The sequence below is a fragment of the Arvicanthis niloticus genome, chromosome 6 (assembly GCF_011762505.2).
Source record: "Arvicanthis niloticus isolate mArvNil1 chromosome 6, mArvNil1.pat.X, whole genome shotgun sequence".
Taxonomy (NCBI): Eukaryota; Metazoa; Chordata; class Mammalia; order Rodentia; family Muridae; genus Arvicanthis; species Arvicanthis niloticus.
This window is the reverse complement of record NC_047663.1, coordinates 77,292,854-77,307,880: the sequence shown is the minus strand read 5'-3', so window position 1 is coordinate 77,307,880 and position 15,027 is coordinate 77,292,854. Positions and strand designations below refer to the sequence as shown.

Below are 15,027 nucleotides of genomic sequence, written 5' to 3'. Positions count from 1 at the left end.
AAGAAGCCCATAAGTTTTGGCTTTTTCCCCAACAGCAAACTCCTCTGACTAATCAAATGTTTGTTGTACACCTACTATGCACGTGGTAGGCTTTACAGCTGGAGTGAGAAATGGGAAGCCTCCACCTTCCCACAGTTCAGAATTTAGTCTGGATGATTAAGCAAGTCAGATCATCACTCAGGAAGTGACAGGAACTGGGACTGAAGAGGTACAGCTGGGGTATAAATGCAAAATAGGAGATACTAACTCACAATGGGGCCAGGAGAGTTTGGAAAGGCCACTAATTGAAAAGAAAGAAATAAGTTACTCAGAAAAAGGAGGTTGTTCATGACAGACTATAGGGTCTAAATGAAAAACAGGTAGTGAGGTCTGAGGAGAAGTGGAAATGCCAGAGATCTACTTTAGCTGGATGACAGAATATAAAGGGGAACTGAGAGGAGGCAAGAGAGGCCAGAGGATCCCAGTTAATGAAGGCCCATGTAAATCATACGCTAAACACTCATTGGGTACTTTAGTAAAACCACCAGGGCTACCACTATATAAACGGTAGGCTGATGATTCAGGGGCAAGAGAAGTACTGAGACTGGTTAGGAGACAGGCTGAATGTCTGTAGGAAGAAAGAGCATTGCAGAGCTGAAAAGTGAAAAGCTTTGCTTAGGAAAATGAATCTCCTCCTGTCTTGGGAGAGATGCCCTTGTCTTTAATCTCTCTGAGGCCATTAGGATAGGAGAGAAGCAGTGGGAAGGAGTTTAGGTTTAGGGGATCTTTCTCAGGCCCCCCTCTGAAAGGACACACAAGAAAGAATTAGGGATGTACGCTGGCCACTAAGCCATCATCTTTTGATGTTACAAGATGGTGAGGTCCTGATACCTAAAAGGTAGCAGCAGATTAGTTGGGACAGTCTTCAAACAGAAATTTTTACTCTTCTGCCTCTTGCCTTGTGCATTGGCTGCAGAGGCCTGTGTTTGCTACCTCATAAGCCCTGACACTTCTACAGCTGGAAACAAGACTTGTTTTTACAGGAACCAGAAGGCAGCTAGTCCAGAGTAGTCTGGCAGCCATACAAGGCCACAGTCACCCCATCTGGAGTTTCTACCACTCTCTCACCTCCTGGACATGTCTTTGGCTTCAGGGTAGCACCAAGTCTCAGCTGCAGAAGAGATTCATCAGCTGGCTCTGCTGAAGGACTCACTTGTCAAAGCCTGTCAGCATCCCTGTCTAGGAGAGGCGTTCACAACCTTCCTGTTTCATTTTCTCTTTCACACAAATAAATGTGTTTTTCCTTTTCTCTCCACACAGCCTCCCTGTACCGTAAATCGATTTCCTAAGCACCTTGCAGGGCAAACCTCACAGAGAAAGATGATATTTAAGCCATCACTGCCCACAGAGTTGTTTACCTATGTATTTATACCTGAAATACAAAACAGGCACATTTGAAGAGAGATGGGTTCCTTTCTTCTCCTCAAGGTGACTGGGAAATGTGGCTTGAAAGGCAGAACTCTATGACCACCAAAACCGCTGCACGGCCTTCCCACCAAGTCTCAAAATACGAGTTGTTTTTTTTTTTTCAATATGCAGCCAATATAACTGCTTTGCCAGCGTTTCACCACCCTGGATTGTTCAAAGAAACAAAACCTTTATTTCCACCCTAAGTGGAATGGTTAAGCTATTAGTGAGTGCCCTGGAACAAATCTCATTTTAAATGCAGATTGAGTTTTGATTAAGCACTTAGCAAGTATTTAATATATGGGTATGTATTCATCAGGGTTGAGGCGAAGCTTGAGCTCACCCCCAGATGATGGCACCTGCATGGCTAATTGTGCCATGAATAGTAGTGAAAACAAATGGGAGTCCCTATTAAATCTGCTGTGATCTGGGCCAGAGCAAGTTTCTGTCTCATATCTTCAATACTTAGTGTTTTGTGTCACTACAAGCCACCACTTGGTCCCCTCTGCACTCCTGCTTAGTCCCTGAGAATCTGTCATCCTGACTCTGCAGTTTCCAATCCACTCTCTAGAATGATCTGAAAATATACACCTGATCCTGTCCCCTCCCAACTTAATGCCCTTTCATGGCTTTCTTTGCTGACAAATAAATTGCATACCCCTCAAGGCCCTGATATGATCCCCAAACCCCTTTCCCTCTCTCACACACTTCTTCTGACTCCTTTCTAGTCATCTCCTACTCTGAATTCTAGGCCTTCACACCTGTTGGTTGCTTTACCTCTGCCATTGATCTTCCTGGTCTGAACAGAAATGGTCTTTCAGTAGCAAAACTTTTCCTTGACTTTCGAGGTGAAGCTCTGTGTCCACTCACAAAGCACTCTGATCTTGCCTTTGCCGTGTAGCTCAGTTATAAATTGTCACCCAATGTCTTGAGTTCTGGGCAGGTAGCAATTGTCCAAACTCAGGTAATGAGCGTTATGATGAAACACCATGACCAGAAGAAAGTTGAGGAAGAATGGGTCTGTTTGGCTTATGATTCCACATTACTGTTCATCATGGAAGGAAGTCAAGTCAGGAACTCAAATAGGGCAGGAAACTGGAGGCAGGGCCTGATACAGGGACCAAGAAGGAGTCCAGCTTACTGGCTTGTTTCTTATGGCTAGTTCAGTCTATTTTCTTATAAAACCCAGGACCACCATCCCTGAGGTGGCCACACACACAATAAGCTATACTGGGCTGGGCCCACCCACATCAATCACTAATTAACAAAATTCCCTATAGGCTTGCCTACAGCCCAGTCTTACAGAATCATCTTCTCAGTTGGGGTTCCCTTCTCCAAAATGACTCTAGCCTATGTCAAGTTACCATAAAATTAGCCAGCATACCTAAATCATCTTTATCTAACTCCTGGTCTGTGTGCACAGACTAATACAGAGAACATATTTGATTAATGCTGTGGGGGAAGTAAGCTGCCACATACTTGACCTAACTGTGCTCTCATGTCTTTGGTGTTCCCATTCCAGGAGCCACTGGGATTGAAGATCGACTCCAAGAAGGGGTTCCAGATACCATCGCTGCACTTCGGGCGGCTGGAATCCAGCTCTGGGTTTTGACAGGAGATAAACAGGAGACAGCCGTCAACATCGCATATTCCTGCAAACTACTGGATCAGACTGACACCGTGTACTCCATTAACACAGAGAATCAGGTGAGGCCAAAGAGGGATTGAAGGTTGATATAACATAGCAGCCCCTCAGCCAACTCTCTCGATCTTGGATCTCAGAAGATCTGAAAGACATTCAGCCCAGCATCCAATAATCCATCCGCACACTTAGTTAGCTGGTCATTTTGATTGCTACTCACCACAGAGTTTGAGCTCCCCTACTTTACAGGTAAGGACATTGAAAAGCACAAAGGTTCAGTCTCCTACCCAACAGCTTTCCCCTGCTAGTCTGCAAGTCTAGACACAAAATCTAGAGTTCTATTCTCTTGCCAGGCTAGTGCAAGTCACATATACCACACCCACTTACTCAATTGTCAGTATCTTGTGGGTTAAGATTAACCCACCTATTGAAAAGTTCCACTTAAACTGAAGTTCTCCAGAGCTTAAATTTTCAACATTAATTTATATGTCTGGGAGCAGTATCCTAAAAGGAATAATGCATTATAGGGGTATATCATGATGGGATGGGAGGGAAAGTGTAAGGAACAAAGCTAGAAATCAGTATTTCCTACCAGAGTAGGTTGAGTAAAGTGAGAGGACCAGGAGAGCATAATATGAGACCTAATGAAATGTCTCCCGGCTATCATAAGAGTTTGTATTTGGGAGGCAGATACAGAAAGTGAAGTAAGGAATGTGGAAAGTGGGAGCTAAGACATATCCCCTGTCAATGGAGCAGGGATGAGGTTCATTAGAGCTGGACAGGAGAGCACTATACCTATGGGGCAATGGGAAGAGGGAACCTGGGAACCTAGTATGTACCCTGGAAAAGGATGAATGGAAAGGCAAGTAAATGGAAGCATCCAGAGTGGGAGAGAGAGAGAGGATGCTGGCCTTTTGCTGACTGAGCTAGACCCCAGAATAAAAGTTTGGAAAGATTTTTATTTGGTTTTTACATCATGAAGAAAGATGCATTGAGAGAGAGAGAGAGAGAGAGAGAGAGAGAGAGAGAGAGAGAGAGAGAGAGGAGAAGAAGGCTGGATATATGTTCTAGTTAGTAAAGTATGAGCCTTAAAAACATGAGAACCTGGATTCAGTCCCCAAACCCATATAAATGAAGTGGACATGTAGTGTATGCCTCTAATCCCAGCACTAGGAGGGAAGAGACTCACAGGGACACACTGATCAGCCAGGTAAGCTGAATTGAGAGATCACACTTGAATCTTTACACCCTTCTATATCCCAGGAGCCACTAATTCAGTAAGAGTAGTCTTCCTCAGCCTTTTCCCTGAGAGTAGGTGATAGACATATAAATATATTACACTAGAAAATGAGAGAACACATACTTAATCTCAGATTTATTTAAGCCCTAGTTTAATGTAATTATCTATTCAGTGAACATTTCCTCCACAGGTTTTAACTTACCTAACTATAAAAATATTTAGATTTACTATCTCTTTTGTATATATCTTAAAGCAATAAGTAAGTTTTATGGGATCTACCAAGATTTCTAGGTTGGCGTGTATATAAGGGACTTACTATTCTAAGATCAAAAAATGTATTTTCAAAAGGAACTAATAACAACCATTGATACTGTTATTATTGACAACACCTTTAGAGCTTCAAATGCTCCAAATCACATACTCCATATCTCTCATCCTCTGCTGTAAAGCATGGATTCAAAATACTTATTTTGCATGCTTTCAGAAAGATTAAATAAGATAACAGAGGGAAAGTATTTACTTAGCCCTTATGTTTGGTAGCTACTGCTTCATGACAAGTTATCCCCAAAGCTTGGCAGCAGAAACAGGCCTTATCATCCCAAGGTTCTGGGAGTTAGAAACCTAGAAATTTCTGAGCTCAGGTTGATAGGCGAAGGTCTCAGTAAAAGTATAGGCTACCTTTCTAGGGCTCTGAGGCCAAATGAACTTCAACTAGGTTAACAGGTAGGAAAGAACCTTGCTTCCAAGTTGACCCTCACAACTATTTACAGATCTCAGTTTACAGTTCTCTAGGCTTTGCCCCAGACACAGGCAGCAGTTTTCTCCTAAGGCAAGCTACTAGAGTGAATGAGAAAGAACTCTGAAATAGAAACCAAACTTGTTGGGAAGAGATAGATAGATAGATAGATAGATAGATAGATAGATAGATAGATAGATAGATAGATAGATGAAGGGTGTATGTATGTGTATAAAATTCTCTTCTTTAGGAGAGAGTCATTAGGTCTATGACTGGAAGGAATCACCACAGTACTGTTTACTGCAGGTTCCTGACAAAATGTTAAATAATCAGTAACTAGAACTATTGTGATTTAAACATGAAAATGAGTGGATTCAGGTTTAGAAGTGAACTTCACAGCTCCAGTGGCTGTGTGGTCCAGTCTGGAAGAGTTTATGTAACTGGAGCCAAGCCCAACCTCCAGCAAGAATCACCCCATTATCCTTCTTAAATAAATGCTCTGGTAAAACTTTATACTCCAGAAACAGGTCCTGTGGCCTTTCCAGGCTCTTGCAAGTCTGACTGTCTGCAACAAGCAATTTAGTATCTCCTAAGGGAAGTTTCAGGAAAATGAGCTATATCTGATCCAGGAATTACTCCAATGATTGTTAGACAGTAGATAGAGCTGCCCCAGATCTGTCATGTAAAGAGTACCTTTGCAAAATCTACCCAAATCCACATATCGCCTCAACTATTTGTCTTAATGCTTTTATTTAAATTAACTCGTTTGACCAATTCTTTACTTTTAGAATAGATTTTTAGCATTTTGACTAATAAAGAAATATCATCCCTTACCATGGATAAAAGAACCTGATAGGCTCGGGGGGTGTGGCTCAAAGAATAAAGTACTTGTAGCACAAGTATAGAATCATAGTTCAGATCCCCAAAACCTGCATGTCAAATGGGTGTGGGGCATGCCTGTAATCCCAGCACTTAGAAGGCTAAAACACAAAATCCCCAGGGCAAGCTGGCTAGATAGACTAGCCAAACTGACAAGTTCCAGGTCTAATGAGAAGAGACCTTGCCTTGATAAGGTGGAGAAAGTTCAAGGCAGGCACCCAACATCCCCTCTGGCCTCCACATGCACAGGACACAGGCACACACACACACCTACACATTCACCAACACATATGTAAATATCCATACAGAAATGTATACATGCCATACTTACAAATGAAAAATACAGTTCATATGAGTACAGCTTACTACTAAAGTCATTTATACTATTATCTTCTGCCTTCTCAAGCTTTATTAAAAGGTGATGTTTACAAGAGTTGAAGAGATATCAGAAGAACAGTGAGTACTATGATTTGATTTTATCACTGATATAATTCAAAGTGTTAGAAAAGAATTCCTGATTAAAAACAACTTCCTCTCTAATGCCTCAAAATTACTATGGTTTAATACTGCTTCAAATACTGCGGAGAAATGTGCAATGAACTCAGAGAGAAAATTCCTGAATAACTTATATGATAGAGTTTTATAATTATCTCAGTAAAAATAAGGGTACAGTTTTAACATGCATGGTTGCTTACTAATACTTTATTATATGACACTCTGCAGGAAACCTGCGAGTCCATCCTCAACTGTGCATTGGAAGATGTAAAGAGATTTCATGAACCACAGCAGCCAGCCAGAAAACTCTGTGGGTACCGCATCCCACCTAAGATGCCATCTGTTAACTCTGGAGCTATGGCTCCTGAAACTGGACTGGTCATTGATGGGAAGACACTGAATGCAATTTTCCAGGGAAAGCTGGAAAATAAGTTTCTGGAATTGACCCAGTACTGTCGGTCTGTCCTGTGTTGCCGCTCCACCCCACTGCAGAAGAGTATGATTGTCAAGCTGGTGCGAGACAAGTTGAACGTCATGACTCTTTCCATAGGTACCCAGCATGATGGGCTGTGGGTGGTATCTTAACAGGCTTGACCTGACCTGGATCAGCTATGAAAAACAATATGAGTAGGCAGAGGTTCATTGTCTTTGATAAAAAAATCACTGTCTAGATGTCAATGTCAGGAGATGAAACAGAGGCCTCTAGATTAAGGCAATGATCAAAGCTCTTAGAACTGCCCAGTCAGCTAAATACAAATCAGTTCTTAGATGGAAGTCACTGCCAAACAAGGGCCTTGAACTCAAAACATGAATATAGTTCTAAAAAATATTCCTATCAGAAATAGACAAATAAGAAAGCTTCACTCAGAGACATTATGCAGTACTCTCCCAAAATTATTTTACCCACAGTAATACCTAGGGTATCTATAAAGTTGCTGTTCTTCTGGGGATAGAAAGCTGGTAGGGTTATTTCAAATCTTTAGATGGTCTCTTTTAATTCTGTATGCTAGTCTCTACATCCAAGGCCATCACAAAGCATATTCTTAATTGACTCTTGTTAGTTGATGATAAATTGGTCAGAAGATGAAGGACTAATCATATCAAGCACAGATATAAAAATTTCCCACTGAATACCTCCCAGGAACAACAAGACTGGTTTATATGAACCTTCATGATCTGGTCTCCACTAACTTGCTTATGTTGTTTCTTATCATGGCCTCATCATTCCTTATCACTGGGCTCTTCATATTCTGTTCAAATTAAATTAAATTACTTGCCATTTTCTGTGGTCCTTCCTCCTTACCCCCTCCAAGCATTTGTACATAATGCTTTATAAAACATTCCACCTCCATCCCTATCTTGCCCTTTTGGAAGGATTCCCATTCCCCATTGTACCTACGACACATCAGCTTATAAGGACAGGGTCTGTTTCCTTCACTGTTTGATCTCATGTATAGAATGATGAGCACATTCCATACATGAATTAGATATAGCCACTACCCACTCTTACCATCTCTCAATTCACATACAACAACCTAGTCTCACTTTCTGCAGTTTTAGTTGCCTTTGGGTCTAAGAGTAGATAATTATAGAAATCAACATTCATGAGTTTAAATAAATATTATGATATATTGTTCTAATTTACTATAATATTATATTATTAGTTATTGTTAACCTTTTATTGGACATAATTTATTAATTAAAACTTTTCATATATATATACACACACATATACATCATATACATAGACATACACACACACACATACATATTCTATAGAGTGTATCACTGTCCATGGTTTCAGACACACTGATAACGGTAAGTAGGTTATTTTACTTAGAAGCATCTCTACAGATGGTTCTAGCCTCTCTTTTTTCTTCTTTCCTGTTTTAGATATCTGGAAAATATTATATTCTTTTTCCTAATCTCCATGTGTAATATCAAAACTGAATTTTAAAACTTGAAGAACCAGGCACAGTGGCATATGCCTGTAATCTGAACACTTAGGAGCTAGAGGCAGTAGGATCTGAAATTCAAAGTTATCCTCACCTACACAGAGAGGTCTAAGCCAGTCTAGGATATATAAGATCCTGTCTCAGAGGGAAAAAAATGAAAGGAAAAGATCCTTAGCAACTACATCACTACTTCAATACTGTGAACTGTCCTCTTCTATAATTCAGATACACATTAGGCAATAGCCCAGCACATATTCTCTGAGGTTAGAGATTGGCTTCACTCCCATAGCAACAGAAACAAAACCAACAGGGCGAGAAATAGCATGATTCCACACCTCTGCTTCTCCTGGTGTGCCAACAGAAGTTCAAGCTTAGGTGTATTCTGCCTTTGAGAGGATTAAAATTATGGACTGCTGTGCTATTGAGAGAAGAATCACTATTATAATGACAAGGTCTACCAAGAAAGACCACTACTACATTTTTAATTGGCACATAAATTGCATAAATTTATGTAATACAATATTAGTGATAACATTTTAAAGCTCCATATACATGTTGCCAAATAATTGGGGAAGAATTATTTTTTCTCCTCTCTAATTTCATTATTCTCTATGATAAACAATGTAAACTTAATTACAGCTTATATATGAGAAGCTACTAGGGAAAAACAGTGGGTTCCGAAGGAGAATATAGGAAACACTGTCTCTAATAGGGGTTACCAAAGCATACCCCACAGGCTGACTCCAGCCTACTATATATATTTGTATGGAAGTTTACAATTGTTTTTGTATTTCTAATACAAAAGTTTAATACTACAAGCCTTTCAGCAACAATTATTTCACTTTGCTTTGTAACTTACAAAGCTTAAAATATTTATCTGATTCTTTAGAGTTTAGTTTGCTGAACTCTGGCTTACAAGATAAAGCACTGGGGAGACTTGGGCTCTGTAAGATGCCCTCACCATACAGAGCTCTATGTGGCTCCTTGAATTAAATGGACCTTCACCAGCCACGTTTCAATAGACATAAGATGGTAACCATTTCTGTATTGTAGATACAGAATTTTTTACTACATCAGATACAGTCTATATGATAGTCCTGGTATCAGAGGTAGGGTGTTCATGTGTGTGCCTGTGTGTGTGTGTGTGTGTGTGTGTGTGTGTGTGTGTGTGTGTGTGCGTGCGTTTTCATGGCCTTACCTCCAGTTTCACTATATCTCAGCCAAAAAAAATCAGTGAATAAATCTCATTTTTCTATATTTATACAGAAAAACTGAATGTCATCCATCCCTTTGGGTCTTGCTCGTGGTCTCTGATGAGCTGGCTGTCCCCAGATTCTAGTTATCTTGATATGGTGGTTGGTTCAAGTCAAACTAAAATAGAGAAGGCCCTGAGGCCTTGTTTCAGTTACCTCTTTACCATTGTGATAAAATATCTGACCTGAACAGTTTCAAGTGAGTGACTGTTTTGTTCATGGTTTGGGCAGTTTCAGCTCTGGCTACACTATGTCCTCCTGAAGTGTGAGGAGAGCTCTAGAGGGCATGATCTAGGGATGTGACCCCATGGTATAATCTCATTTAGCATTTGTTCTAGCTATAACACACACACACACAGAGAGAGAGAGAGAGAGAGAGAGAGAGAGAGAGAGAGAGAGAGAGAGAGAGAGAGAGAGAGCGCTCTGGTGGAGGGAGTATGATGGAATAGAAGTGCCACCTCGTGGCAATCAGAACTGAGAGAAATACAGGAAGAAGCCTGAGTGAAGACACCCTTCAAAGACATGTTCCAAGTCACTTACTTCCTTCAGCCAGGTCCCACTTCCCACCAACTCCAAAGAATGGCACCAAATTATAAATCCATGAATGGGTTGCTCCACTCATAAAGTCAGAGCCCTTATGACACAATCACTTCTCAGTGGGTAGATGCACCAACTGGGGACCAACCCTTAAACACACAAGCCCTTTAAGGGACATGTTATATCAAATCCCTAACAGCCCCAGAATCAGAACAGAAAGACAGAAGTTCCAGTACTACTGCATGCCTTCACCAATAGACAGCCCTCAGCAAGTCTCAAAATTGGTCAGAGTCTCAATTTACTCTTCAGCAAAATCTATTCTAAGATTTTTCAAAGGCCTTTCTGTACATTGTAAAGAACCATTCATGACACTTTTGATCACCATTGATGGAGTAAAGAATAAATAAGAAATACTGAGAGACTTAAAATAAAGTAAGGTCTCTTATCCATAGTTGAAGACCAAGAAAACTTTCAGGCCAAATATGGTAAAAGTGATACCCTATTTAGGGAAATGTTGAAAGGATTCATCTGTACAAATGGGCCACTCTGAGCCTTCTCATCACTGAGCGGTTGGACTGGGTATAAAGACACTCGATGGCCTCTTTTCTTTCAGGGGATGGAGCCAATGATGTAAGCATGATTCAAGCTGCTGACATTGGCATTGGAATATCTGGGCAGGAAGGCATGCAGGTACTGTGCCATTTAACTCATCTTTCTTCTTGTCTGCTCTCCTTTATCCTTGCTGTGGATTTGAGGAATATCCCACAGGGCTAAAGAAACTTTCCTTTGAGCATCACAGAATTATTAACTGACTGTCGGGGGTCTTCCATGCCTCTGTGTCCTCTTTTACCAAAATCCTACCACTCAGTCCTTTAAAAACAGAGGGACATTGAGGCTATGTGGCTTTCTACAAAAAGCAATGGTAGCTATAGTCTAAGGCTACACGGCATATATAAACCTTTCTCTGACTCCACATATCCTTCTTGTGAAGTCCATAAGGAGTGACAGACATAGGAACATTTAAATATATTTTATTGCCTCATAAATTAGTTGGTACATTTTCATAGTATACCTAATTCTCTAAAGATTCAATTTGGAACAAGCATACCAACGTGAGAGTCTATTCTTTCCCATTAAATCAGACCCTGTTTTTCAAACCATTAATGATGCTCATAGCCTCACCACCAGAGAAGATACTGCTTCAATTTTTTGCTGAGAATGAGAATGGCAGGCTTAGCACCCTTTGGGTGCTAACCATATGCCAGCAATGTTATATACTTTATATGTTACCACATGGAATTTCAATAATAATTATATATTATACACTGATGATCATTTTTTTAGATAGTAAAACTGAGGCTCGGGGAGTTGACATAATCTTGAAAGTATTCCAAGAATCCTAACAAATACATCTAAACCTCATATTCTTAAGAGACCTCTGTATTTTATTATAAATGACCCCAATGACAGAATGTCCATCTCAGCACCATGTAAATAATGTTCCAACCAATGGTGTCACCTGTATATTATGCCTATGGTCTACTAGAAATGCACCCAAGGGTGCTCAGAGATTTGAGAATCACCTGGTGAATTCAGTTCTCTCTTTCATCCCTATAACAGAAACTGCCACTGGGCCTTAATGAATTATTGCTGGTTAAATGGATGGAAACAAGAGCCAAGTAGAGTTCTGGACTTTCTGGCTTCCCCTTCCTAGATTCTAGTAAGGTTTCAGCTTCCAAAAAGGAAGGAGGGATGTCAGAGTCTAAAGAGCCACCTAAGAGTGAGCACATGACAGGGGATCAGGCAGGCCCTGAATGCTGCAGACCTAGAAGAAAGCACTGTCTTCAAGAGCACTTCTTTCGGGCCATGGATGGTTTTGTAAGTTGAAAATTAATGTCTCTGTTCTTTCCTCTTAGGCTGTCATGTCCAGTGACTTTGCCATTGCCCGCTTCAGCCACCTCAAGAAGCTGTTGCTTGTGCATGGCCACTGGTGTTACTCGCGCCTGGCCAGGATGGTAGTGTATTACTTCTACAAGAACGTGGTGAGTATCCCCAGTATAACTTCCCACACAGGCAACAGAGTCCTTGCAAGAGCCCTGTCTGCTCAGAATACTGGGTGAAGCATTTCTGTGCGAGGAAATCAGTCAGACTGACCTGCATTTGGAATCTCACTAACTGTAACTTTGGGCAACACCGTTAATTTCTCTATAGACCCTAGATTCTTCTTTAATCTTAAGACAGGAAAGGGGGCAGCTATTTCTTGCCAGATGTTGTCATAAGAATTGGTAGTGCTGTGCAAAAAGCACCTGGCACATAGGAGCCACATGAATGCTTAGGAATGCGGATCCTGGAATCAGATACATCTGATCCCAACCCAGATTCCCATATTTGTGAAAGTCTCTAAAATTCTGTTTCTCCATCTACAAAATGCAGGTGGCAATGGTTCCTTTCTCACAAGTGCTCTGATTGGTCAGCTCTTCATCAGGGTAGCAGAATACTTACAAAGGAGGAAAGGATTATTCTTCTAGAGGTTTCAGTCCATGGTTGGTCAATCCATTTATTATGGGTCTGTGGCTTGTGATATACTATGTATACTAAATAAAATTTGGTTTCTATCTGATAAGACCCCAAGCAAGTAAGTACCCCAAGCGAGGCCCCAAAACAAAACCAGCTGAGGCTTAAAGCTTATAAACAAAGGCTTTTATTTTAAAAGTCTGTGTTTAGCAGTGAGTATAAGAGACATCAAAGAATACTTGGACTAAGGGATGGGGCAAGAGACTGAGTTTCCATCACCTACTTCAAGGATCTTTGATGACAATAGAATTTGATTCCTTCCTGCTTGAGGAAAAATGAACGATCAACACTGGGGTGATGAAAGACAAATATAGTAGCCTGTAAAATGGTTACCATTTTCCTCTTTTTTCATGGTTTTAGGCACTGACAGTCTTCCTTGATCAGAAGTGAACCTCTCTGTCCAAAGCCCAATGTATATGCATATGTAAAAGAATCACACAACAAAAATTAGGTAAATTCAATCAGCTGGGTAGTGATATTGTCTCAGCACTGTCTATGTGAACCAGTCACTCCACTTGACTTGAAATTCACTCTGAGAATGAAAGACGGTTAACTTAGAATTCAAAGCACCCTGTTTAGGTTTTTCTTTTGCATCCAAGGAATCATTCTTTTGAATCAGCACAGCCTCTTCTCTGCATTAAATTTGTGAAACAGAAAAAAAAAAACCTCTCCAGCCAGCCACACTCTCAGAGCTCAACTGATATTTATTTCTAGCATGTTGCCAAGCTCAAAACTGCAATACTGATGCTGTATTATCTCCCGACTATAATTAGAGGGTGGGGAACTATGACTTCCACATCCGAAACCAATTCCAGAGGGGATTAAAAACCTGCCTGCTCTGAAATTTGAACAATGAATTAATTACTGTAATGGAGCATCTCGGGAGGAAGAATGGGCACCCAATCTCAGCCATGCTGTCACAGGGTTCAGTGTGCTCCCTGTGAGATGCAAAGACCAGAGAGGAAGTGGAAACCAGCCTCTAGGAAAAGGACATACTCTGTGATGTTAAATTTTCAAGATGCATGTCAGACTAAAACAAAGATGTACCTCATCTATTCAAATAACTATTGGATGTCTGCTATGCTAGCCAGTGGACACAGTGTGTAAACTGAGCCAAGAAGAAAAACTCCTTACCCTGAGGATACACTCTGTTCATATTGAGACAACAATCTTATTCCTGTAAAGACTAGTCAACAAATAATGTCTGCTTTGTTGGCTGTGAGTATCTAAATGAATCTTACCATGTAAAGGCCCAGAATGACTGAAGAGAAAGAAAATTCAGGTGCTTGTTTTTAGTTCTCAACTAGGATAAAGGGCAGCTGAGTATCTTGGAGCCTCATTTTTAGACGGGAGCTAATAGCATTGCTATAGTATTGATATTTATTAATAGTATGCATTTGATGATATTAGTGATAACCTTACCTGTGGTTAAAACTAATAGTAATGGGTACCGCACTAGACACCAATCTGGTATATCTCACACATAACGCAGTTAGTATTAGAAATAATAATATTCAAGTCTTATTAATAATAATAATAAATAGACTCTTCCAAATAACATTGACCTTCAGATATGACATACTTAATCTCAGCATTTGGGAGGCTGACATAGGAAGATTGAGAGTTCAAAGCCCTACCAAGACCATGTCTTTTAAAAAATACCAGCCCAGCAACTAGTAAATGAGGGTGTAAGTAAGCTCTTACATGACATTCCTTCCCACACTCAGCGCTACCTTTACGCCTTGGATCCTCAACATCATAGTTCCCTGAGGCTAGATCTATACTTCAAACCATTTTACAATATTGTTGACAGTGAGAACCCAGCACACTCCTGGTCGGAGGATCTTGGACAGAAAGAGTTGTCAAGACAAAAGTAAAACCTGGTATGTTGGCATACATGTTTAATCCCAGCACTTGTTAAGTTTGAGGCAATCCTGGTCTACATAGTGAATTAAAGGCCAGCCAGGCCTCTGTACTGAGATGCTGTTTTAAAGAAAATGGCATATTTAAGTCTAATAACTCACTCTTCTGAGTTATAAGGTCATCAGGTAGGTATCACGTGGTAACCCTCATGAGGTCACCTTCCCCTTAGGTTCTCTGCTCATGGACTAACTTGTATTAATTTGTGTTTTCAGTTTGCATCCACAGTAATAGTTTCCTCATGACCTCTTCCTACACTGTCATTATCCTTTGTTCCCATTCATACCCCCAACCCACTCCATGCCTCCTCCACCCTCCAGCTGACCCCCTCTGTTCTCTCAATTACCGCC

The 15,027-nt window shown here is 40.6% G+C and overlaps 1 protein-coding gene across 3 annotated transcripts in view; it reads left to right on the top strand.

The window, feature by feature from the left end:
- Window positions 1-15,027, top strand: part of Atp10b (ATPase phospholipid transporting 10B (putative)) — a 281,854-nt gene that overhangs the window by 244,587 nt on the left and 22,240 nt on the right. For all 3 annotated transcript variants that reach the window (XM_034506566.2, XM_076937027.1, XM_076937028.1), the window contains 4 exons: window positions 2,969-3,153; window positions 6,667-6,988; window positions 10,797-10,873; window positions 12,100-12,225. In XM_034506566.2, coding sequence (XP_034362457.1) covers window positions 2,969-3,153; window positions 6,667-6,988; window positions 10,797-10,873; window positions 12,100-12,225 — 710 coding nt within the window. The remainder of the gene's footprint in view (window positions 1-2,968; window positions 3,154-6,666; window positions 6,989-10,796; window positions 10,874-12,099; window positions 12,226-15,027) is intronic.